Source organism: Myotis daubentonii, chromosome 7 (genome assembly GCF_963259705.1).
Source record: "Myotis daubentonii chromosome 7, mMyoDau2.1, whole genome shotgun sequence".
Lineage (NCBI taxonomy): Eukaryota > Metazoa > Chordata > Mammalia > Chiroptera > Vespertilionidae > Myotis > Myotis daubentonii.
Window position 1 is genome coordinate 78,445,938 of NC_081846.1, and position 23,453 is coordinate 78,469,390.

Genomic DNA, 23,453 nt, shown 5'->3' on the forward strand with positions numbered 1-23,453 from the left:
CTGGGTGGTCAGGAAGGCGTGGTGAGCACTGCCACTACTCTCTCCCTTCTCTCCCTTCTCTCCCTTCTCTCCCCGGCAAGGTGAGCCCTGTTCACAGCAGGAGCCCAGCTCCTTACCCAGCTGCACCTCCACTGCTTGGCAGAGGCCTGGCACCCCCCAGACAGTGTTGGTTGTAGTGTTTGCCATGTTACTAGTATATTTCTAACAAGGGATTAACTAGAGGGCAGGATCTATAGGTCAGTGTGTAGAAGAGGCCTGCTAGGCACTCATTATCACATTATCACATGGCATCCTCACTGGCACAAGAAGAAATTGTTGACATCACTATCTTCCTTGTACAGAGAATGGAGCTGAGGCCTGTGATGGCAAGTAAAATACCAACAGTGGGCAAATCAGGGCACCAGGAGTTCTGCTCAAAATGGTCTGATGCCCAAGGCCAGGTCCAGCCTGTGAGTGTCAGGTGGCTTCCAGAAATACCCTCTTCTCAGGCAGTTTTCTCTAAAATACAGCACTGGGACTGGGCAGTATACACACACATCAAGCACTGGTCATCCGTGACAGGCCGAGCCCACAGGTCAGACCCAGAGCTGGGTCCTCAGGACGTGCATGTCCAAGGGCCCAAATGTACTGAGCTCTTGTTTTGTGCCTGGTCTTGAGTGGTTTCCACATATTAACTCGGTCCTCGCAACAATACCACAGCACGGTAGCTTGTTCCCACTGGGAGAAGAGGACACTGGGTTTATCTCAGGACACATGGCTATGAGGTGGCAGAGCTGGGATCTAGACCCTGGCGGACAGGATCCAGAGTCTGTGTCTGAACAAACCACAATCCTATGGCTGCTGGTTGACAGGGGAAACATTAGCATAAGCCCCACCGTGGGTATTCTACGGTGGCTCTTCCACTATAACTGTTTCAAGAGCCCAGTTCCAGGAAGACAGCGTAAAAAGTCCCACTGTATATGTTGACTTGAAAAGCTCACCAGCAGAAAACAATAAGGCAGATTTAAAACCAGCTAATAGTGTAGCTAGCCAACTCTGACAAACAAATCAAAATGCAGTTTATACCCTCTGTCCACCCGGACACGGTCCCTCTGCCGGCTCTGTCACCGCATCGGGCCCTCGGCTTGTTATCCATGGACTTGAGGCTGCGATCACGCAGAGACTTGCTGAGGTCCGCCGGCCAAGAGGAAGGGGGCTGCAATGAGGGTCAGGGCTGCTGCCCCAACGGAGGGGTGGTGGGCCCCTTTCTATCACATGTCCAATGGGATTCCTGTTCTCTTCGTGTTTAAACCCACCTTCGCCACATACACTTCATCTCTTCTTTTTCTGAGATACAGTGGGGCCTTGACTTACGAGTGTCCCGACTAACGAGTTTTTTGAGATACCAGCTGTCTCTTGGCGGATTTTTTACATTGAGTTGACAGAGTAATTTGAGTTAACGAGCTCCTTAACGAGCTCGGTCTCAGAACGAATTAAACTCATAAGTCAAGGCCCACTGTATAATGAAAAGGGGAAAACAACAAAAACTAGCACCTGATTTTCATGTAGGTCACCTAATTTTAGAGGCTGTGGCTATGCAAAGTCAAAAGCGGAGCTTAAAATAAAATCCCTCGAAAGCCCATGCACCTAAAAGCCGTTTCTACAACACAGAGACAGACAATTCCCCGGCTCCCAGCCAAGCAGCTTTAATTATAAGGCTGACCTGAAGTTTTAACTCACAGGCTCTAGAATGAGCCTATTGAAATAGGTGTCAATGGAACCAGGTAAAGGAGGACACGGAAAGGCAGGCCTGTCTGTGGGAAACATATGCTCCGCTGTCGCTATGGAGCGTCTATTGAATCAATACCATATGCAAGCTGATAACACAACTGTATATGCTGCCTCATTAAGCCAAATTAGAGCAAGTGGAATCTGTCGCCTTCTGATGACAACAAACAAGTCTAACTTCAGTGTGTCCCTATCTCCGATCCACAGAACAACCTGTGTAGAGGCATTTCCATAAATGACAGCAGATTCTTCCCAAGTTCCCTGGCCAGCTCCCAAAGGCCTCTGTTCTTTCCGCTGTTTCCCTTCAAACTGCTGAGGAGGAGGAGGAGCAATCCCCGCAGGGAAATGAAGAAAGGCATGCGCTCCTTGAAGGGTCAGTAAATTAGTCCAAAGGCACTAAGAATGGTGGGTCCCGGCCTCTTTTCTGCAAGAACTATTCATTCAGAGCAACCTCTGATGTAGTGTAGCTGATTAGAATGTTTTAAAATTTTACTTACATTTTTATAATTAGCTACTAAGAAGTTACAGAAGAAATTATCTTACTGTGGAATATCAGTTTTTAGAAAGCATGGTAAAGCAAAAGCATTCTCTTTGTGAACAATAGAGCAGTCAGCAGCCACAGCAGACCAAGAGCAGACCTGCCAATCGAGAGCTGTGTGTGTGGCCCTCACTGTGGAGGTGAGAGTTCCAGGAGAGAGGCTGGCCTGGCCTGTGGGCAGAAGGAGCAGTGCACGCCACTCCACAATCACTACTGAGAACCAGTTTACCAGGCTCCCAGCTGGGTGTTGGGTTTAAAAGGAAAATGTAGCATATCTGACCCAAGCCTTTGTATAGCTTACAGCTTGGCTATGGAGACAGGCAAATTCCAAAAATGTACATAGCAGTTGTGGGAACACAAAGCAAGGCCATCAGAAACCTCTGGGGTGGGAGGGGTGTCAGGAAGGCTTCTTAAGCGGAAACGGTGCTGCAGATGAGTCTTGACAAGGATGGTAAGCATTAGTCATAAAATTGGAAGGGCTTTTCCAGGCTGTGCACAAAACCACATAAATGTATAAGGGCGTAAATAAACAGCCTGCTGTGGGCTCGGCTAGCTCCTAGCAGCATTTAACAGAGTGAGAGGGGGGAGGGGAGGGGAGGGTACAGAAAGGTTAGCATTCCAGAGGCTCTGCCTTCTGCACCCTCAAAGAAAGAAAAGGTAGAGTCAGGCTGGAGACACTGGAAATCCAAACCATGACAAGGGTCTCTCATGGTCATAACTATTTCATCTGCCGGCCTGGAATCTCTTTAGGGACTCTCCTAGGCTCTGGGATAACCTATATGAACCATACTCAGGTCACTGGCACAGTGACTGGATCACGGATAGGCATATATCCTCAGCCAACCCAATCAGAACCCGCCCCAAGAATGCTGCCAGAAACCTATGGCCTCCTGGGCCATTTCCACCACCACCGTGAGATGGCCTACAATGACGCCCACAGAGAGGGCAGGGCAGTGTCCTCGTTTGGATGCAGCAGTGCTGCACTCAGAATCCTTTTCTGAGCCTTCCAATGACACGAGCCCCAAATTCTCTTTCTGTTGAAGCCAGTATGAGCTAGGTTTTTTACCTCTTGCAACCAAGAGTACTGACAAATGCATGGATTCCTTGCTAAGCCTTTAGTATTGATGATAAAGGTCTCTGAATATTGACAGAAAGGGTCAATTTGGGAATTTCTTCAAGTTTAAAGCGCTCAAATAAAATTATATAGAAATATTTTCTAACTCATGAAGCACAAATACTAGTTAATTTTTTCACAATTAGTGATAATATTCTAATAACTAGAGAAGACAATTTTTATTTTTAGACCAGTATTTCAAATGTGTAGCTTTTAAGCTGTAATTAACAAATGCTCATGTACTACTAACTCTGTCCCAGGCTCCTTTCTCAATTATTCATGTGTCTCATTAATCCTTATAACAACAACCCCATAAAATGGGAACTATTATTATCTCCCCAATTTTACAGATGAGGAAATAGCCTTAGAAAGGTTCAAAAGCATGCCCAAGGTGATACAGGCAGGAAGTGGTGGAGCCGAGATTTGAACCAGGGCAGCCTGGCTACACAAATACAGCCTTTCCTTGACCCTCATGTCCTGAGCACTGGGAGCCAATGGTTCCATTTGCCTTTAAACTGTTACTCCTAACCACAGGGCTTACAGCAAAGCATTTATACTCCCTAAATCCACATAACACATGGCTGCTGTCTTCACACAGTCCTGTCTCTTTGCTGGCTTGTTCCCTCCATACAGTCATCCTTGAAACAGCGTCCTTGGGAATCCTTAGGACACCTCCTCCCTTGCCTTTTTCCATGGCCTACCAGTGTCCACCAGTGTCCCCGTCATGTCAGCTCCACCCTGACATGGTCTTGAACCCACCCCTCTTCCCTTGGCCTCACGTCCAATTTCAGGCTTTCTCCTACCTGAGCCAACTAAACCTTCTCTCATCTGGCTTCCAGCATGACCCCCCCCCCCCCCCCCCGAAAAGGCATTCCACTTCCACAAGGCCATTGAGTTTTCTCTGAAAATACAGATCTTATCAACCAAGTTCCTGCTTTAAACCCTTATCAGTTGTCACTGCCTATAGAACAAAATAGAAACTCCTCAGTAGTTTCACATGAAACTCCTCACAAACCCCCAACCTGTCTTTCCAGTCTCATCTCCTTTGGCACTGCTCCGGATATGCTGTGCAGGGCATACCATGCAGTCACGCAGACCTCTGGGAACCTGTCTTATTTTCCTTAACTTACTTAATTTACTTGCTCATATCTGGATAATTCTACAATTTGCTTAAAATAACAATGTAATTTCTTCTATAACAGTCGTATAATTTAAATCCATTCTCTCAGACTACTTTACCATCATTATTCTGAATTAGTGGCTCTTACTTAAAAATAATTATCTTCTATATAAGCAGGCATAAAATACAGATTGCCAACATTTACTAATTTGGGTCTAGGAAAAGAGTTTCTTAAGGTCAGGATCCCAAAATAGTCTGGGAGTTTATAAAATCTCTCACTTAGGGGTCTGGAAGATCAGTTGCAGAGCTAAAAGTGGAAGGCGCTGGGGACTTGCAAACAGCCTTGCAAAGGAAGAGGGGAGGAGACCCTAGGTCTCAGCAGGCCTATCAGGAAACCTCAAAGTCTCAGGCCTCTTTCTGCACTGATCTTAAGTGGTAATCCCAGATTCCAACAATACTTTATAGATCAGGGTTTCTCAGCTGCAGCACAACTGACGCTGGGGCTAGATAATTCTCTGTTGTGGAGCTGGTTGGCCTGTGCACTGCACGTAGGATGTTTAGCAGCATCTCTGGCCTCTGTTTACCATGTCAATAGTATCTCCTCAGTTGTGGCAACCAAAAATATCTCCAGTCATTGCCAAGTGTTGCCTGAGGGGCAAAGTCATCTTTCAGTGCAATAAGTACACGGGTTCAAAGGGCAGCATCACTTCTCCTGAACTGCACATCCCCCTTCTTTCTCCTCCTTCTTCATAAAAACCAAAATGCCCTTGACCACCCGAGGTGAAAACCATACCAACAAGGACATACATTTTTTGGTGAAGGTAGCAAAAGAATTGTTTCTGACAAGTAGCCAGGTATTTATTGCTGCCCTTGTAAAGAATGAAACAGAAAGTGACAGGTAGATAGGAAGAAGACATTTGTTTCTTGGTGCAATCAATAAGAAAGCACCCTGAAATCTTGCCTCTCTTCTGTCTCTCACCAGCATCTGGGGTGCCATTGGCTGGCCAATACCTGATCCTGGGCGAGCCACCTGCTGAGCCACTGGGTGGGGGGGGGTTGGGGGGGGCTGGACACTGCAGGTGCCACTTCAACACAACTGGAAATGTGGGTACACAAACAAGGAAGTCACACAGGTGCAACTTAATTTCAAGGCCCATTAGCAGCACAAAGGGAGGGAGGTACTTTCAAATGCAAGCCCTGGAAAGCAGCAGGGACGTTTTCATTTTCAATCTCCACATGGTAAGAATAATAATTATGGTTCTTTTTATTGAGAAGAGCATTCAAGTTCAAATACACTGCACTTCAAACTCAAACACTACAATATATTATATGTTGCAACTGATGTTTGAGAAATGCAGACATTCAATTTGGACTAAGTCTCAGAAAATGGCCATCTGAATTGTGCCTGCACCTTCGATTTTGTGATTGTGTTTCTCAACTGACCATGCACTTGTAAGCAGTCATAACACAAAGGGGAGCTAGCATTATGTGGGCCTTTTAGAGAACCTTCAACGCTGGCCTGTAATTCAGCTGATGTTGAAGGAGAACAACTGGGTTTTGAGAGTAAATAAATGCACCCATGCACACACCACACACCCATGCTCCCGCCCCCTGCCCCACACAGTACAGAGCTCTGCAATGTGTGCCCATCCCCCAAGCCATTCCAGTCTAGATTGCAACTATCAAGTCCTCTGAAGGTCCACCATGCAGAATCACCTGTGGGAAGGAAGCTCAGTCATGCCGGACAAAACCAGAGTCCTGCTGTTAGGTGGTGTCGGCTGAGGTCTGAGAAAGGGAAATGAGATACCAAGTCCCACTTCCAAGCAAATCCCCTTGAGTATAAATGGAGAAGAGAAACTATAAAAAAATAAAAGTAAAAAGCCTCTTGCAGCAGTGAAACCAAATGCTCGCCCCCTACAGCATAAGCCAAACCATGTGGGCAGGATTTACTGAACCTTCAATAGGACAGCTTTGGACAAGACACTATGGGTAAAACAAGGATAAACATGGGCGCTGTCAGTCCTTAGACAGCAGGCATTCTCATTATCACACATCCGTACTTCTTACCTCCCCCACGTTAGAATGTGGCAAAGGACCTCAGACCCAATCCTGTCCCCTCTACTTCATAACCTAAGATCACCATTCTGGAGAAAAGCAGAATTAGTCTTTCCGGAAAACCAAGGTGTTTCTCTGAAAGCAGATAATTTTGACAAAGGCACAAGCAAGTCCTTTCAGGGAGAAAACCTGGAGAAATGGTGATTAGTTGAAGGGTGGAGATTTTTAAAAATCTGTTTTTTCATTTTTTTGATCCACCTTCCTCTTCAATAAGATAAACAGAGTTCAAAATGCAGTTCAATATGATTCTTGATTTTAATAAAGTCCACTTCAACCTAATTTCTCTAAAGGGAATGATTCACTTTCACATAATAAAATAGCCCAAGAGTGATAAATTTGGAAAGAAAAGCCATTTTGGATAAAAGCCACATGGAACACAACTAAACAGAAAAAGGAAAGGGGACACATGCACATACACACTAATGTCCCCTACAAAGAAAATAAATGTAAAAAGCCTTTCTTCAATTGCTATGGTACCCAATTTAGAGGCAGTTTATAGCCAACCAGAAGCTATATCAGCAAGCAATCAGACACAACAGTAAGCAATCAGAACCATCATGAGCAGCGCGACAGTGGAGTAAGCAGTAAAGGCATACCAGAGAGAGCGCTTCTGAGCAATTACCACATGTCTTAATGCAGAAAGGGAGAACGAATAACTTCACACCCTAGGACTGGAACCCTATAAAGATGAACTCTCACAGCTCAAGAGCTATTATTCCTGCTATGACAAGAGGGGTATGAGGACCACCTGTGTGACCGGGGCCCAGACAGAAGGCACACAAGCCATGGGGGCTTGATAATGAACTAGGACTACGAACTTAAGTTCTTGTTCTTCTTTTTCACACCCTAATCTATAGCCATGACAAATAAACAAATGCTGATTATTTGAAAAAAATATTTATTTCTGAAGGAAATAAAGGAGAGTTCCTTTAATCTTTATTTCACATCTATGTCCACCGTGGCCAATGCGAAGCCTAGAGAAGGGATGTCTATGCACACACACATGCAGAGGGGCGAGCTTCTTCTTTTTTAAAATAATACATAGGTCAATCAAGGAATAGACACCCAGACCAAAAAAAAAAAAATTTCCTTGTTAAACAGGCTATACTGTCAGCTCTTTAGGAACCTCAACAAAAAAGATAGCACACTTCCCCAGACTCATCCATTTGCAATGATTTACAAAGAGAAGCAAGGGATACAGCACACACTCTGTCTTCTCTCTGTGGTACTAGGCGGCCTTATGCTGAGCTCAGAGGATTACAGTACCAAAGGTCCCCTCTCCCAAATATTTAACTCACTGAAGCCCGTGAAACCACTTACTTCTCAGAGATGCTGAGAAGATTATACTTAATAGTAGAGGCCTGGTACATGAAATTCATGCACTCGGGGGGGGGGGGGTGTCCCTCAGCCCAGCTTGCACCCTCTCGCAGTCCAGAACCCCTTGGGGTATGTCCGACTGCTGGACCAGGGGGATAGGGCCTAAGTCGGAAGTCGGACATCCCTCTCACAATCTGGGATCCCTCGCTCCTTACTGCCTGCCTGCTCGCTCCTTACCGCTTGGCTCGCTGCTTCTTAGTGCTGCTGTGGAGGTGGGAGAGGCTTCCACCACCTCTGCTGAGCTTGCCAACTGTGAGCCTGGCTTTAGGCTCACAGTGGGAGCACACTGACCACCAGGGGGCAGTTCCTGCATTCATTGAGTGTCTGCCCCTGGTGGTCAGTGTGTATCATAGCGACCAGTCGTTCAGGTCGTTCTCCATAATGGTTGCTTAGGCTTTTATTATATAGTTTGTGGCTCCAAGAGTCAGGAACAATAACTGGTATTAATGGGTGGTTGCTCCATGTTAGTTTCCTCTTCTTCCTTCCAAGTTTCTTCTGAGTCAAAGCCCATTTCTAGTCTGTTTCTCCTCCATGAGGCCCTAACACCTCAATTTTACCTACCTGCAAAGCTTACCTTCCTGTGAGAAGCCTTCTACACTGCCCCCATTTACAGTGACCACAGTTTGTGTTATTTTATGCCTATGTATTATTTTCCTAATTGCCCAGTAAAAATCTCAAATCTCTCTCTCTCTCTCTCTCTCTCTCTCTCTCTCACACACACACACACACACACACACACACACACGTACAAAGGAGCTAGAATGAGGTTAATTATTGAAGGCATAACTTGTCTCCCACTTTCCCCAAAGGAAAAAGAAAACTCTTTGGTTCTTTAAATGTTAGTGAAAACAGGGGACTGATGGTATTGCTAAAGGAGCCCCCCCAGAGCCAATAGCTAAGGGACTATGCTCAAGAGATATCTGATAACTGAGTAAACTAGCTGAATACTCAGGGCAGGGAAGAAGTAGCCACAACTCCCTCCTATGTCACTGCTGGAGGTCTACCCACCATTCTTTACTCTGGGGCTGGGGCCCAGAAGGAGAAGTCTCTCCGAGAGCCTGGCTCACAAACAAAACAGCCAGAGGCAGTAAGATCCCTGATCAGGGGAGAGAATGATAGCAGACATGTATACACGGTTCCTGCAGGACAGAGGCAGTGGGAGGCAGCAGTCAGTGGCAGCGCGCCCCACCCTGCCCAGCTCCAGGATTGTGGGAAGGTAGAGCAATCAGACGGGAACTTTCCTATAGCCTTTCCTACTGGGGAGGGGATGGAGGAGTGCAGCCTGGAGAGGCATGGGTGCTGTTTATTAATAAGCAGCTCAACACAGTGGGAGGTTTCCTTGTCTAATTACAGAAGCTGTTGGAAACTGCAGGGAAGATAGGATTTATGGCCTAGATGACACTGCCTCTGTGTTGTAATTAAAAGTTATTTTTAATACCTCTGTTTGGTTGGATACTTTGGATTATTAGAAATATAGTCTGCAATTTAAAACCCGTGAAAGGGCAAAGAACTTAACAAACAGGTAATATAATAAGCTTGCACAATGTGAAACGATTAAATGTTTTGACACTGGAGGTGGGAAAGAAAAGGAATCTCTCCCAATTAATTCTGGGAATTTCTATAAGAAAGGGGAAGTGAGAAACAAGCCAACGAGTATGCTAAACTGATTTTCAAAAGTTGCCCAGCTACTTATTTTGTCCACTAACTAGGGTTTGGATACCACCCGCCAGGAGTAGTGAATGGGTATTCATACCATTCACCTAAAGCACCTGATGTTAACCTTTCAGCACCTTTCTTCGTCCCTAGTCCCTAGGAAAGGACGGTATCACTCTAACAAGAGCAAGTCCTGGCTCAACCACAGAGCCCCAGAGGCCAACCCCAGGGCAGCGATAGGGGTCCAACACGAGCTATGGACAATACATGCTGGGTTTGATGTGGGTTTTGTGGTTAACCCACTTCTCTTCTCTCATGCAAGATTCCAGTTTCAAGAAGGGGCCAGACACAATGAACCCGTGGGAACCGCACGGTGGCATCCATGCGTGGCTACAGAATCAGCCCAAGATCAGGTAGGCGCCGCGATTCCTACATCCATTTCCAGAACTTACTTCTCCATATGCACGCGGAGGCATTTTCTGCAACGGTGGCTCTTCTTTAACAACAGGGAGGAGGGGCTCTATCATATGTAACAGACTTTTGAAACTGTCTGATGAAAATGGGGAGGAGGAAGGCCCTCTAACTAGCACGCGCTTCCCAGATAACCTCTACATTTCATTTATCCATGCTATGAATCTTCTCATTAAAAGTGAATTCTAGGAGCTCATTATGTGAAATATATCATAGGAACCACCAGACATCACACATCATGATGAGACTATAAAAGCGTTTTAACATCTGTTATTCAAAAATAAATTTAAACTCAGCTTCACAGGGGCCATACCAAGTTTATGGGATTTATCTTATATGGAAAAGAACCACTGTGCTTCTTTATTCTTTTCCCAGTTCAAATCAAGATCTGACCCACGCCGGGCTATAGAATCGCCCTCCTTACCTGCCACATTAATTTTCTCAAGTGCTACCAAGCTGGGAACAGCTGTGGTGGAGTTGGTTGAATTTGTTCCTGTGCCATTGATGACAAGGGTGTCCACCTTCGACTCTAACTTGCCAATGCGCTGCAAAATATTATCCAACAACACGGCGAGAGTTTTCTTGAGATCTGTAAAATAAAATGCACAGTTTAAAAATTCTTTGGTCACTGAATAGGTGTTCAATGCACATGCTCTCTCTTCCTCTCTCTGACATTAAGAAGGAAAAGTGGCCCGGTAAGTGTTGCTCAGTGGATAGAGTGTTGGCCCTTGGAATGAAGGGTCCTGGGTTCAATTCTCATCAAGGGCATGTACCTCGGTTGAGGCTCGATCCCTGGGCCTGGTCAGGGCACGTGCGAAAGGCAACCAATTGACGAATCTCTCTCATCTCTATGTATGTGTGTGTGTGTCTCTCTCCCTCTCTAAAAATCAATGGAAAAATATACTCAAGTGAGGATTAACAAAAAAGAAAAAGAAAAGAAGTAGCAGAGTCAATACTTCCCAAGGCCTGTCCCAACAAACCGTATCTTAACGATGACAGGGCCATCTTCAAGTGTCCAGAAAGCAGAAAACAACGTGGTCTGTTCTGGGACCCAAGTTGGGCAATAAATGACATAAATTATTTCTAGCCACTGGGCTGATGGAGAAAACTCCTGTTAGCATCCTACCAAAGCACTCTGTGAAATTCCTCCTCCTTATAGCACGATTCACCGGAGCACAGAATGACAATCCCCAAGGGTGGCCAGGTCCTGAAGTAGTTTCTGGATCAAGTTTGATGTTATTTCAGTGTCCTATACTGCAGTATGTCCCAAGTTTTTTGAAGTCTCTATTTCGGTTGGTTACATATGGTGACAATAAAAGCCACAGTTCCCAGATTTCTAGGCGTACAGATTTAGAAAAATACTTCAAGACCAGAGGCATTCACTCTTTCAAGAACTATCACACAACTCCTGGGTGCCAGGCACTGCCTTAGATGGTAGGGATATTCCCTCATGGCACTTCCATGCAAGTGCTGACTCCCTTTCTTACATATCTGACTGTGGGTAGGAGTGATACACTTCCCTCCAGACATGTCATTCTCGCATACGTCAACATTCGATGAGCTGGTATATGAGGTTTTCCACATACACAGAGGTGAATTTAGCCCTTCTCCTCTGGAAACTCATAATCAAAGAAAGATATGCTGACTTTTACATGTGGAAAAGGCAGCAGGACAACAGGATGCCCAACCATGTGGAGGGAATCCAGACTCATTTATGAACTGGGAGTGGGCCAGTGGAACAGGAACAGTGTGGGTACGGATGTGGTGAAGTCCTGAACGCAGACAAATGGGAAGCTGCTACCTGCCTCTATGCTGGGAACAGAGCAAACTCACTCTGAGCAGGTGCTCTGATCTGGCCTGGGAAGAAACACACACCTGGTTAACTCACCAACCCCAGGTAGAGCCTACCAGCATTGGCCCGGAAGCACTCAGGTGGCCCCCTTCTGCCAGGCCAGGAGAGAAACTCATCAAAACAGAGGCACAGATATGCAATTAGTATGGAAGTCTGTGTGCTCAGTGGTTCACAGATGACATCACTGGAGCTGACAAAAAACTACAAACAGAAACAGAGCCTGATCTTGATTCAGTCAGTCTGACTGATGTGCTTGGGACGATCTCACCCTCCCCACCTCTCACAACACTGAACATCACACTTCTTCACAATGGTAAGATCGTAGCAGTCTGTTCATTCATTAATTCTAACAAATATCTGACCAGGCTTAATTTTTGCTCTTCAGTATGTATATTACCTGAAGGCAATAAGCTGTCCGTGGCATTAGAGCAATAGGGCCAAAGATCTGATTATAACAAAGAAGGGCAGAAGAGAACTAACGATTTCTGAAGGCCTACCATGTGCCATATATATATATATAATCTCCTATATAATAAATCCTATATAATAAAAAGGTAATATGCAAATTAACCCTCACGCCCTCACAAGACGGCTGCCTACGACCAGGCTGGCAGGGAGGTTAGTGAGGGATGACCAAATGACTGAACAAGCAGGCTGTGTGGGGCGACCAGGATGGCATGGGGGGGGGTGTAGTTGGGAGCGACCAGGCCAGCAGGGGGGTGCAGTTGGGGGTGACCAGGCAGGCAAGGGGGACAGTTGGGGGTGATTAGGCTGGCAGGGGGGGCAATGAGGGGCAACTAGGCCGGTGGTCAAGAGGGGGGGGCAGTTGAGGGCAACCAGGCCAGCTGGATGGGCAGTTAGGGGTGACCAGGCTGGAAGAAGGGGGCAGTTGGGGGCAACCAGGCCAGCAGGGAGGGGACAGTTGGAGGTGACCTGGCCAGAAGGAGGGGCAGTTAGGGGCAATCAGGCTGGCACGCAGAGACAGTGAGGGGCAATCAGGCTGGCGGCGGCGGGGCGGCAGTTAGGGGCAACCAGGCAGGCAGGCAGGTGAGTGTTTAGGAGCCAGCAGCCCAGGATTGTGAGAGGGATTGGGCCTAAACCAGCAGTCGGACATCCCCAAGGGGTCCCGGATTGGAGAGGATGTAGGCTGGGCTGAGGGGACGCCCCTCCCCCCCCACACACAAATTTCATGCACTGGGCTTCTAGTGTGTGTGTATATATATACTAGAGGCCCGGTGCACAAAAATTTGTGCACTCAGGGGGGAAAAGGGGGTCCCTCAGCCCGGCCTGTGCCCTCTCGCAGTCTGGGACCCCTCGGGAGATAACGACCTGCTGGCTTAGGCCTGCTCCCGGATGGCAGAGGGCAGGCCCAATTCCTAGGTGCAGCCCCTGGTCGGGCTCAGAGCAGGGCCGATTGGGGAGTTGGGGCACTGCCCCCTGTCATGCACAGAGCAGGGCGGATCGGGAGGTTGCAATACCACCCTCAGTCATGATCAGGGTAGGGCCGATTGGGGGGTTGGGGCGCTGCCCCCTGTCATGCACAGAGCAGGGCGGATTGGGAGGTTGCAATGCCACCCTCAGTCATGATCAGGGTAGGGCCGATTGGGGGGTTGGGGCACCGCTCCCTGTCACACTCAAGGCAGGGTCGATAGGGAGGTTGTGGCGCCACCCCCTGTCATGCACAGAGCAGGGCCCATCAGGGGGGTTGGGGCTCCGTACCCTGTCATGCACAGAGCAGGGCCCATCAGGGGGTTGTGGAGCTCCCGCCTGTCACTCACAGAGTAGGGGCGATAGGGGAGTTGAGGCACCGCCCCCTATCACACACAGAGCAGGGCGGATCAGGGGGTTGGGGCGCCACCCTCTATCACCCACAGAGCAGGGCCGATCAGGGGGTTGGGGCACTGCCACTGTCACACTCAGGGCAGGGCCAATGGGGAGGTTATGGCTCTACCCCGTCACACACAGAGCAGGGCCCATGGGGGGGGGGTGGGTGTTGGGGCGCCGCACCCTGTCACACACAGAGCCGCAGGGTGATCAGGGGGTTGGGGAGCTCCCCCGTATCAGGCACAGAGCAGGGCTGATCAGGAGGTTGGGGCGCCTTCCCCTGTCACGAACAGAGCAGGGCTGATAGGGAGGTTGTGGCCCCACCACGTTACACACAGAGCCGCAGGGCGATCAGGGGGTTTGGGCGCTGCCCCCTGTCACGCTGATCCTGGTGCCGGGAGGCATATTACCCTTTTACTATATAGGATAGAGGCCTGGTGCACGTGTGGGGGCTGGCTGGTTTGCCCTGAAGGGTGTCCTGGATCAGGGTGGCTGTCCCCACTGGGGTGCCTGGCCAGCCTGGGTGAGGGGCTGAGGGCTGTTTGCAGCTGGTCACACACCCTTCAGGGTGGGGGTCCCCACTGGGGTGCCTGGCCAGCCTGGGTGAGGGGATGATGGCTGTTTGCAGCTGGTCACACACCCTTCAGGGTGGGGGTCCCCACTGGGGTGCCTGGCCAGCCTGGGTGAGGGGATGATGGCAGTTTGCAGCTGGTCACACACCCTTCAGGGTGGGGGTCCCCACTGGGGTGCCTGGCCAGTCTGGGTGAGGGGCTGATGGCTGTTTTCAGGCTGGCGGGTGATGGAAGCTCCAAACCGCTCCTTTTTTTCTTTTTCTTTTTAATTCTGGGCCAGCTTTAGGCTCTGAGGCTCTGAGGCTCCAGCTCTTAGGCCTCCACTCCTGAAAGCAGGTATCTGGTTTGTTTCGGTTCTATAATCGAAACTCTGTATCAACTCCAGCCCTGAGATCCTGGGCTCCGCTGAAAGCAGGTTTCTGGGGTTTTGTTTAGCTTCTATATTTGTTACAATGTTTCTTAAACTGCAGGCTCAGAGGCTGGCAGCAGCAGGCGGGGAACGTTGGAGTCCTCCGTCACTGAAGCAAGCAAGCCTCATGTTAGTTTCAAGCTGCCTGGCTGCCAGCCACCATCTTGGCTGGCAGTTAATTTGCATATCTCGCTGATTAGCCAATGGGATGGGTAGCGGTCATACGCCAATTACCATGTTTCTCTTTTATTAGATAGGATATGAAATCCCATGATATGTCCATATTCTCCATGAGATAGGTATGACTTCATTTTACAGATGGGAAAACTGAGGTTCACAGATATGAAGTAATGTGTTCGTGGTTTCAGACATAACTCAGATCTGCCTAATTCCCCGATGCCTCAATGGGACCAGTTGCGAGTCAAGAGCCAAGGTGAAAAAAACAACAACAACCAAGTGCGAAATTCAGTGTCTTTCATCCTTAGCATAGCGCAGGGGTGGGGAACGTCTGGCCCACAGACCGTATGAGGCCCACGAAATCATTTGGTCTGGCCTCGCCAAGCATTAGAGGTGAGTTAAGCAAATGTTTTTCCAAATACAGCAGGCTAATTTTTAAACTGATAATTGTATATGGCCCACGGATGATGTTATAAATACCCAAATGGCCCTCGGCAGGAAAAAAGTTCCCCACCCCTGGCAGTGTGGTTAAGGGCCCACACTTTGGAGTCAAAGTTCCTAGGTTTGAGTCCTCGCTCTCCACTCCTGTTTCCTTACCTGTAAAAGAATGATAATAATAACCCTGCCTCTTAAAGTAGTTATGAAGTCTAAAGAGTTCAACATTTATAAACTATTTTAAAACTTCCTGGCACATAACAGGCACTACATAAGTGCCTGCTAAATACGTAAATAGAAAATAAAACCCTCCTCTGGAATATGCTTCCTGAAGAAACCTCCTCGTGGGTGATGTGAAGTTTTACCATTATCCAGAGTCTCAGATGGCTCTCCTCCGGGGCTGCAGTCCCAGTCGGCATGACTCAGTCTGTCCCAGGCACGTCATGAGCTGGCACGGCCAGTGGCAGTCAGCCACCAGCTCTGCTCTTACGCTGACCTGAGGCAGGCACGGATTCTCCAAGGTTCTGAGGACTGCCAGAGACCAGCCACATAGATGAGGGCTGCTGTGCCACGAAGAGATGGCTGAGCCCGGTACAAAGAGACCGCTCCTCAGACAGAAGACATCAAGCTCCCCCATCTCCAGCCTCTTTGCCTGTCCTGCCAGCCAGGGAGTCCCTGTGTAAAATGGCATTTCACTATTACCTGCTAGTTCGTTTGGGGTAACTCAGGGTTTCTTAGCTTCAGCTTTACTGACAGTTTGGGCCAGATCATTCTTTGTTGTGTGGGGCTGTCCTGTGATTTGTGGGGTGTTTGGCGGCATCCCTAGGCTCTAGCAGCCATTAAATGATGGCAGCAATACCTAAACTATGACAACCAAAAATGTCTCCAGACATTGCCCAAGTCCCTTGGGTGGGGGGGGGGGGGCGGGTAACATTTCCCTCATTTGAGAACCACTGAATTAGGCAACTCCTCTCCACCCTTTTTTCACCACTGGCCCTCCTTCTGTGGAGATACCAGGAGAGAAGTCTGACAGAGGTGTATGGGATCGTGAATGGAAATGGGAGAAGCCACCCACGGAACCTACATCCTGCTGATTGCTGTTCAGTGGGCACCAGAGACATCGCTGCAGATACCACGGGAAGTGCCAGGAGGGAGGCCGTCCCTCCTCCTGTAGGAGCCTACGACTCAAGGGCTGGTAACCTTTTATATCGACAAAAGGCAACAGAACTACAGACAGAATCCCTAACCCACAGTTATCGGTAGAGAACACCTGAGGTAGGATACGAAGTTGTCACTTGAGCACTAAGAAGATTTTCTTCCTCAATTCTTAAAATACAGTCAGTCCACCAACAAGTGCAACCTATTTCCTATTGACCTCCCCTGGCAGCCATGGGCTCTGACATGGTATACGTGAGGGAATTTGTGATGATGAGAAATGTAACCCAATACTACTGACCAGTGGGATCCCTCTGCCACCACCACCACGTAACGAGCTCCTCTGTCAGCGGCTCCCCTCAGGGACTAGCTCTTGATCCTGCCCGGACAGGACGGGGAATGTACTGTGGTTCCCACTCCCGTTTTATATACGAATAAACCACAACTCGGGGAGGATGAGTAATTTGCTCCAGGGGACTGCAGACCCAAGGCTCATACCCACAATGGATGCAGGTCCCGGCTCCTATCCACCTTGTGACATCACCTCTAAAAAGCACCTGTCGGCCGGAAGCATCTCTGACCTACTGCTCCAGAACACACTCGCCAGGGAGTAACCTCTGGGCTTCAGCCACGATAGATCACATCCCAACTGCCCTCAGCAACTGCCGATGCCACTGTTTTTTAAGCAAATCCAGCATTAAACATCATTTAAAATCTGCCTTTCCACACCTTATGCCTTAAAATGAAATATAACACTATCAAGAACGTTGGACTCTAGACATGTCACCCGGGTAGGCATTTTTTTCTCTCTCAATATGAAAGGAAAAAAACTTCACTTTCATTTCAAGCAGCTATTCGAGTCACTATTTCAAGGCAGTCCAACACGAGACAAAAGACACTACCAATAGAATATACCAGGGCCAAGCGATGCCAACCCCATCTCTGCATCCTCACCAACTGGCACCCAGCCTGGCGCATTACAGTGCTCAGTAAGTGTGTGCATGAATGAATGAACCAACAAGTAAACAAACAACAATTTTCCCAGAAATGAAGCTACACAAATTATACCTTTCTAGGTGGTGAAATGATTTCTCACCTTTGTATTTTACAGCTAAACCTACAAAAACTGTTAAGAGTTTTATTGCAATTTTAAACTGATGCCAGAGGGGGTTTTTGTTGGCATTTTAGTCTTCATGATAACCCACTTATCCAATAAGACTATACACCCTAGAATAATTTCTATAGAGTTTAATAAAGAAATGAGAATGAAAATATTCCTCCTAATTCCTGTATGGTACTTTTTATATTTATCATTATGTTTTACAGTTACTATAACAATAAAATGTGTCCTCAGCAGGATTGCAATTTTCAATTGCTGACAAGCTTTTAAAATTTTGTTTGTGTTTCAAAGCCTTAGCAAAAAATTTAATCCCAACATTACTAACAAAATACTGTCTTTCTAAAAATTACTGTACATGACAAAGATGAGATCAAAGTAGTTGAAAACATTGAAAATGCCCCCCTCGGTAAAGTGAGCTTTGTTTTCTATCCTGCTCCAAAGGGTGGGATGTACACTACCTCAGAACAGGTGCTCTGGTGGCTTCTTCCCTTTCAAGAAGCCAAGACATTGGACGGGGGTGGGGGGGGGGATGGGGGGGGCAGAAGGGCTGGAAGATGCTGCCACGTCCTTGAGCAGGACAGCCAAGCGGATACCACCGCCGGCTACACTCTGCTCCACAGCCGGAGCCCAAGGAGACAGGACCTCAGTGGAAAGAGGGGCCCTGCGAGTGGAAGAGGTTTGTAGTTCTATTAGCTGAAGCTGTGAAAATGGGTGGTGGGCCCTGACTTCCAAGATCATTAAGTCAATCATTTTTTGAGGGATGATCAAGAAAGCCTGCGCTTGGGGCCTCCACGCTGTCCCACCCTACACCCTGGAGCATGTTTCTAAGGCAGTGGTCCTCCAGCCTGCTGGCCCCTGGGCTCATCTGTGGAGCCAAGCCCCATGCCTAGGGCATTCGGAGAGAATCTGCAGAACCCACATGTCCAGGATCCTGGCACAGCCTAGGTTGAGAATCCAGGTGTGGCTGCCATGATTCGCTGGCACAGAACCCACTGCATAATGGGCAAGGACTCTTGCCTGAACGGCCAAAAATCATTTGCATCAGTGCTTGCTCCCAGTGACAATCCCTCTGCAACCCGGGCGCCCCAGAGAGGCAGTGTGAACAACAGAGCTGCTTCACTGTGGGCTCCAGAGGACCCAGCAAACACAGGGCGTTAATGAGAAAGGAAGGTGCTAGTGATAAAAGAATTAACCACAACCTCTCATTCCCTTCCACTCCCAGGCACATCAGGTTTCATCAGTTATATATTTTTAAATTAGTTTTAAAGTGACCTTTCCTGAGAAAGAAAATGCAGTCGTAGTAATGACCAAAATACACTCTATTCATTATGTACAAGGACATTCAAAGCAGAGTTATTTCTAAAAGAGAACAGTGTCATTTATTATAGATAAGGGCTGGAAACTTCCCAAAGATTAAATTACATGGTGTCCCTTTCTTCAGACGATGGAATACATCGCGAGATTGGAAACTCCAGGAAGGCAGAGAGCAATCTGTATTGTCACCTGATTATCATCACTAGCTTGTTTGTTATTTTTTAATATATTTTATTGATTTTTTTACAGAGAGGAAGGGAGAGGGATAGAGAGTTAGAAACATCGATGAGAAACATCGATCAGCTGCCTCCTGCACACCCCCTACTGGGGATGTGCCCGCAACCAAGGTACATTCCCTTGACCAGAATTGAACCCAGGACCCTTCAGTCCACAGGCCGACGCTCTATCCACTGAGCCAAACCAGTTAGGGCCACCACTAGTTATTAATATCAGAAGCTCAATACCTATTTATGGAACGGATGGATGAGAAAGGAAAAGTGTATGGCCATTAAAAATACCTAATGGCATGAAGAAATACAAAAAAGATGAATTTAAACATTTTTTAAATATATTTTTTTTAAAAGCATGCACACATATGTGCGTATCTCTGCATTTTAAAAAAAAGGACTGGAAGGAAATCAAAATTTATCTGGGTTTGGAGGTAAGGAGTATTTTTTTTTATTCTTTTACTAGAGGCCTGGTAAACGAAATTTGTGAACTTGGATGGGGAGGGGGGATCCCTCAGCCCAGACTGCACTCAGCCCACTCCAGGCCTAAGCCCACTCCAGGCCTAAGCCCACTCCAGGCCTAAGCCATCAGTCGGACATCCTTAGCCCTGCCACGGAGGCAGGAGAGGCTCTCATCACTGCTGCTGCACTAGCCAGCCATGAGCCTGGCTTCTGGCTAAGTGGCGCTCCCCCTGTGGGAGCACACTGACCACCAGGGGACAGCTCCTGCATCGAGCATCTGCCCCCTGGTGGTCAGTGCATGTCACAGCGACCAATCGTTCTGCTGTTCGGTTGATTTGCATATTAGCCTTTTATTATATAGGATAATGTCTTATTATGGGCAAGTCCTCTAATTCAATTTTTTTTATGTAGTTAAAGGGAGGGGCAGAATTTTCCCTTGAGCCTGAAGCTAAAATTGCCCTTAGCTCAAAAAGCTGCATACCACTGAGACACATCTTGGTGAGGCTCATTCTGAACCCCCACACTGTTCTATTATGTGTATTAAGTATTGGGAAGCAACTTATCTCTTTAGTGAAAGGAACCTTTTGTTATGTTACAATGACTAACTTTATCTCATGAGTTGTGTTTTGGCTTCAAGCCTGTATCCAGTATTCACGTAGCAACTTCAGCTCTTCTGGCATATCTTTTATTTTATTTTATTTTCTCTAAATCTTTCTAGATTTTTATGTATTTGATAAGACTAGCCCTTGGACACAGACAATAGTCTGGCGAAGGCCTAGAAGGGGCAGGTGCAGGGTGGAGGAGCTCAATGGGAAATAAAAACACACAAAAAAACCTAAAACAAAGGGACATCTGTAATACTTTCAACAATGAAGATACATTTTAAATAAAGAAAAATATCTTAATTGAAAAGAGTTTTATGTGAAATAATATAAGTATTTGCCCTACACTGTACTTTATATTCTCAACTCCTCTCAAAGAGATAATAATTGACCCTATGTCACTTAATATTAATTGACCCTATGTTCAAGGACTGCAGGATTGACTTCTGCCACACGGACCCAGCACTGACTGCCATGGGGTCTGCGATCAGACCCTGCTTTTTTCTCCCGGTCTGCTCCAGTCCGAGGGTTCGGTCTCTGTGAAACCCGGGTCAGTCTTTGCATCGGGCAAGTGGAATCGCTGAGGCCTATTTGAGAGTCGCCAAGGCTGGGAGTGTGATCTCAGAACAGTTGAAAACAGTTAGGAGTTCTCATCTTTTAAAAAGCCCACACGTGTCTGTGCTGCACCAACAGGGTTGCTTTAACACAGAAGCCTCCATCCGCAAGCCCACTGGCTCCAGGAGCAGGCGGGAGGTTGAAAGTGGCCGTGGGTAAATGAGGCCGGTGCCAGGCGACTTGGCAGGTGTCAGCGGCTCAGCTGTCGGAGCCCCAAGCACGGGGAGACAGGTTCTGATGTCACCATCGTGCGGAGGATTTGACAGCAGCGGCAGTGGCTTCAGAGCTTGCTGCTATGTTGTTTTATTTTTATCTCCTTTTCCCTTTAAACCTCTCCAGGTTGGGTGCGTTCGAGAGAGCAGCAGCCTTTGCAGCCTCCTTGGCAGAGAGCAAGCCTTCAATCTGGGTTCACACGCAGCAAGCCAGAGTGCTGTTTAGAAACATGTGTGGGTCTTGCATTATTTGCGCTATTGCCGATAAAGAGGGTTTTAGATTCTGGCACGTAAATATGTTTCCTGCTTATCCACGAGGGCAGGAGGCCGAGCGCAGCCACAGCACAGACACAGTTCTTCACTCCTTCGCAGGCCTCCGTCCAAGGGCGGCAATGCAGGCGCTTCACACAGGGAGGGGGACGGGGAGCAGGTGGGGCAGCCCTGCTTTTCCCAGACCTTCTGTCTCAGTCCGATCTTCCGGCTCAGGGTCTGTAGCATCTTCCTTTTGAGGCGGATTCAGGCGTCTGGGGGACATGATGTTTATCACACGCTGCTTTCCGTGTGGGTGGTCAGCATGGGGGTGTTCTTGAATCAGGTTTCCTTCGACATTGCGGCGGGGGGTCGGGGGGAGACAGCATGAAGGTGCAAACACAACCCGTGGGGACTGCTCGCTGAGCGCCTTCTGAATACCTGGTGAGCTTCTCCCCTCAGAAGGGGTGCTCCCTGTGTCTGCGACCAGCAGGTGGCAGGGAGGGGGGGTACGGATCAGGCTGGTTGGCTGCCGCAGTGCCCTCACAGCCGCAGTGTTAGCGGGTGGGGCAGAGTACCTGGGACCCTGGATTCCCTCTGGGGTTTGCAGAACTGCCCCCTCCCTTTGTCCTCCCATTCTCCGCTAAGGCGGCTGTTGGCAGACAGCAGGACAGATGGATTGGCAATCAGACCTACCGCCGGACCTCCAGGGAGGTTTCCTGACCCCTCTGCATCCTCGCTCACCTGAAGCTCCTAAAATAGTCGGGGTGCCCAGGGCTCAGAGGCTCCTGTGAGCTCATGGAGGTGGGCCCTTGGCCATTGGTTTTAATTTTTTTACTACATTGTTTCCGTGTGCAGTGATCACACTTCATCTGGAGCAGGGTAGGCTCAAGTGACCTTGTGGAGCGTCTAGGGAGAGGAAGCAGCCGCAGTGCCCGAGGCCACGTTCCAGTAGGCAGGCAGCGCTGGCCCCTTGGTGCCTGGCCTGTCCTCTTGAGATTGAACCTAGAGGACAACTAAGGAAGCCAGTTCCCAGTTCTGCCCCGCCTCCGCCACTGACTGACTGGAGTCTGAGGGCCAAGAAGTCAGCCTTTCAGCGGCTGCCAAGTCACGGCTGCCACTGATGGACCAGCTCCCACTCCCTCAGCTCCCTAGCCTGGCGTGGTCAAGCCTTCGGCCGTTGTGGACGTTACGACCCTGGCCCTTTATTGTATAGATGCTCTTTTTCTGGGTTTGGGGGTATAGAGTACTTTCTTTTTTATTTTTTATGATATCGAGTGCTTTATGGAATCTATAAATATCCAGAATGGAGTTTTTGGCCATTCTCCCAACTTTCCTAGCTAGCCAGCTGCCGAGTAGGACCAGCCCTTTAGCCCTCTACAGAGGAGGAAAGGACTGGGGCTCTAGGTCAAGCCCACCGCTGCCCAAGTTCCCCCTCCTGACTCCAGGGCATCTTCCCTGGAAGCAAAGGGCAGCCTTAGCACAGCCTACTCCTAGCTCACCACCCTCACCAGAAACTGCCCCTTCACACCCGGCTTATCTCACGGCCCACAGAGGAAACCGTCTCTTTTGAACAAGGCAATAACCATGACATCTCCTGTTTCTAAAATGCCAGTCACTCTGCGGAGCTAACACCTTTAGAAAGGGGCCCAGTGAGGAGCCCAACAGCCTCTCTCTGGAGGCCAGAGGAGCAGTTCTCAACCCGGAGAAGCAGTTCTCAAAGCCGCCGGAGTTTCTGGTGGTGGGTAAGCCTGTTGTTGGGTCGGAGGGGTGGCAAGCCTGCCTTCCTGTGGGGCTGAGTGTCCCTCCCATGTCTGGCTGGGCCTCACCCCTAAGGGCAGCCACACAGGAGGTTCCTGAAGCCCAGGCTCAAGTGAATCAAAAATGTCAGGGTTAGCCGGCAGTTCTGTGCGGCTGGTAACAGACGCGGGTGCGTGCAGGCTGGGGTTAGCGATAACTCCCAGTAACAACCACTCTCTACTAATCCAAGTGCTCTAATTAGCTTGGTCACATGCAGTCCTCATAGCAACCCTATGAGGTAAGTATTATATCCTCTATTTTACTAAAGAGGAA

The 23,453-nt window shown here is 48.3% G+C and overlaps 1 protein-coding gene across 4 annotated transcripts in view; it reads right to left on the minus strand.

Annotated features, from left to right (window-relative positions):
- Window positions 1-23,453, minus strand: part of MGAT5 (alpha-1,6-mannosylglycoprotein 6-beta-N-acetylglucosaminyltransferase) — a 362,213-nt gene that overhangs the window by 186,597 nt on the left and 152,163 nt on the right. For all 4 annotated transcript variants that reach the window (XM_059704617.1, XM_059704616.1, XM_059704618.1 and 1 more), the window contains one exon: window positions 10,580-10,744. In XM_059704617.1, coding sequence (XP_059560600.1) covers window positions 10,580-10,744 — 165 coding nt within the window. The remainder of the gene's footprint in view (window positions 1-10,579; window positions 10,745-23,453) is intronic.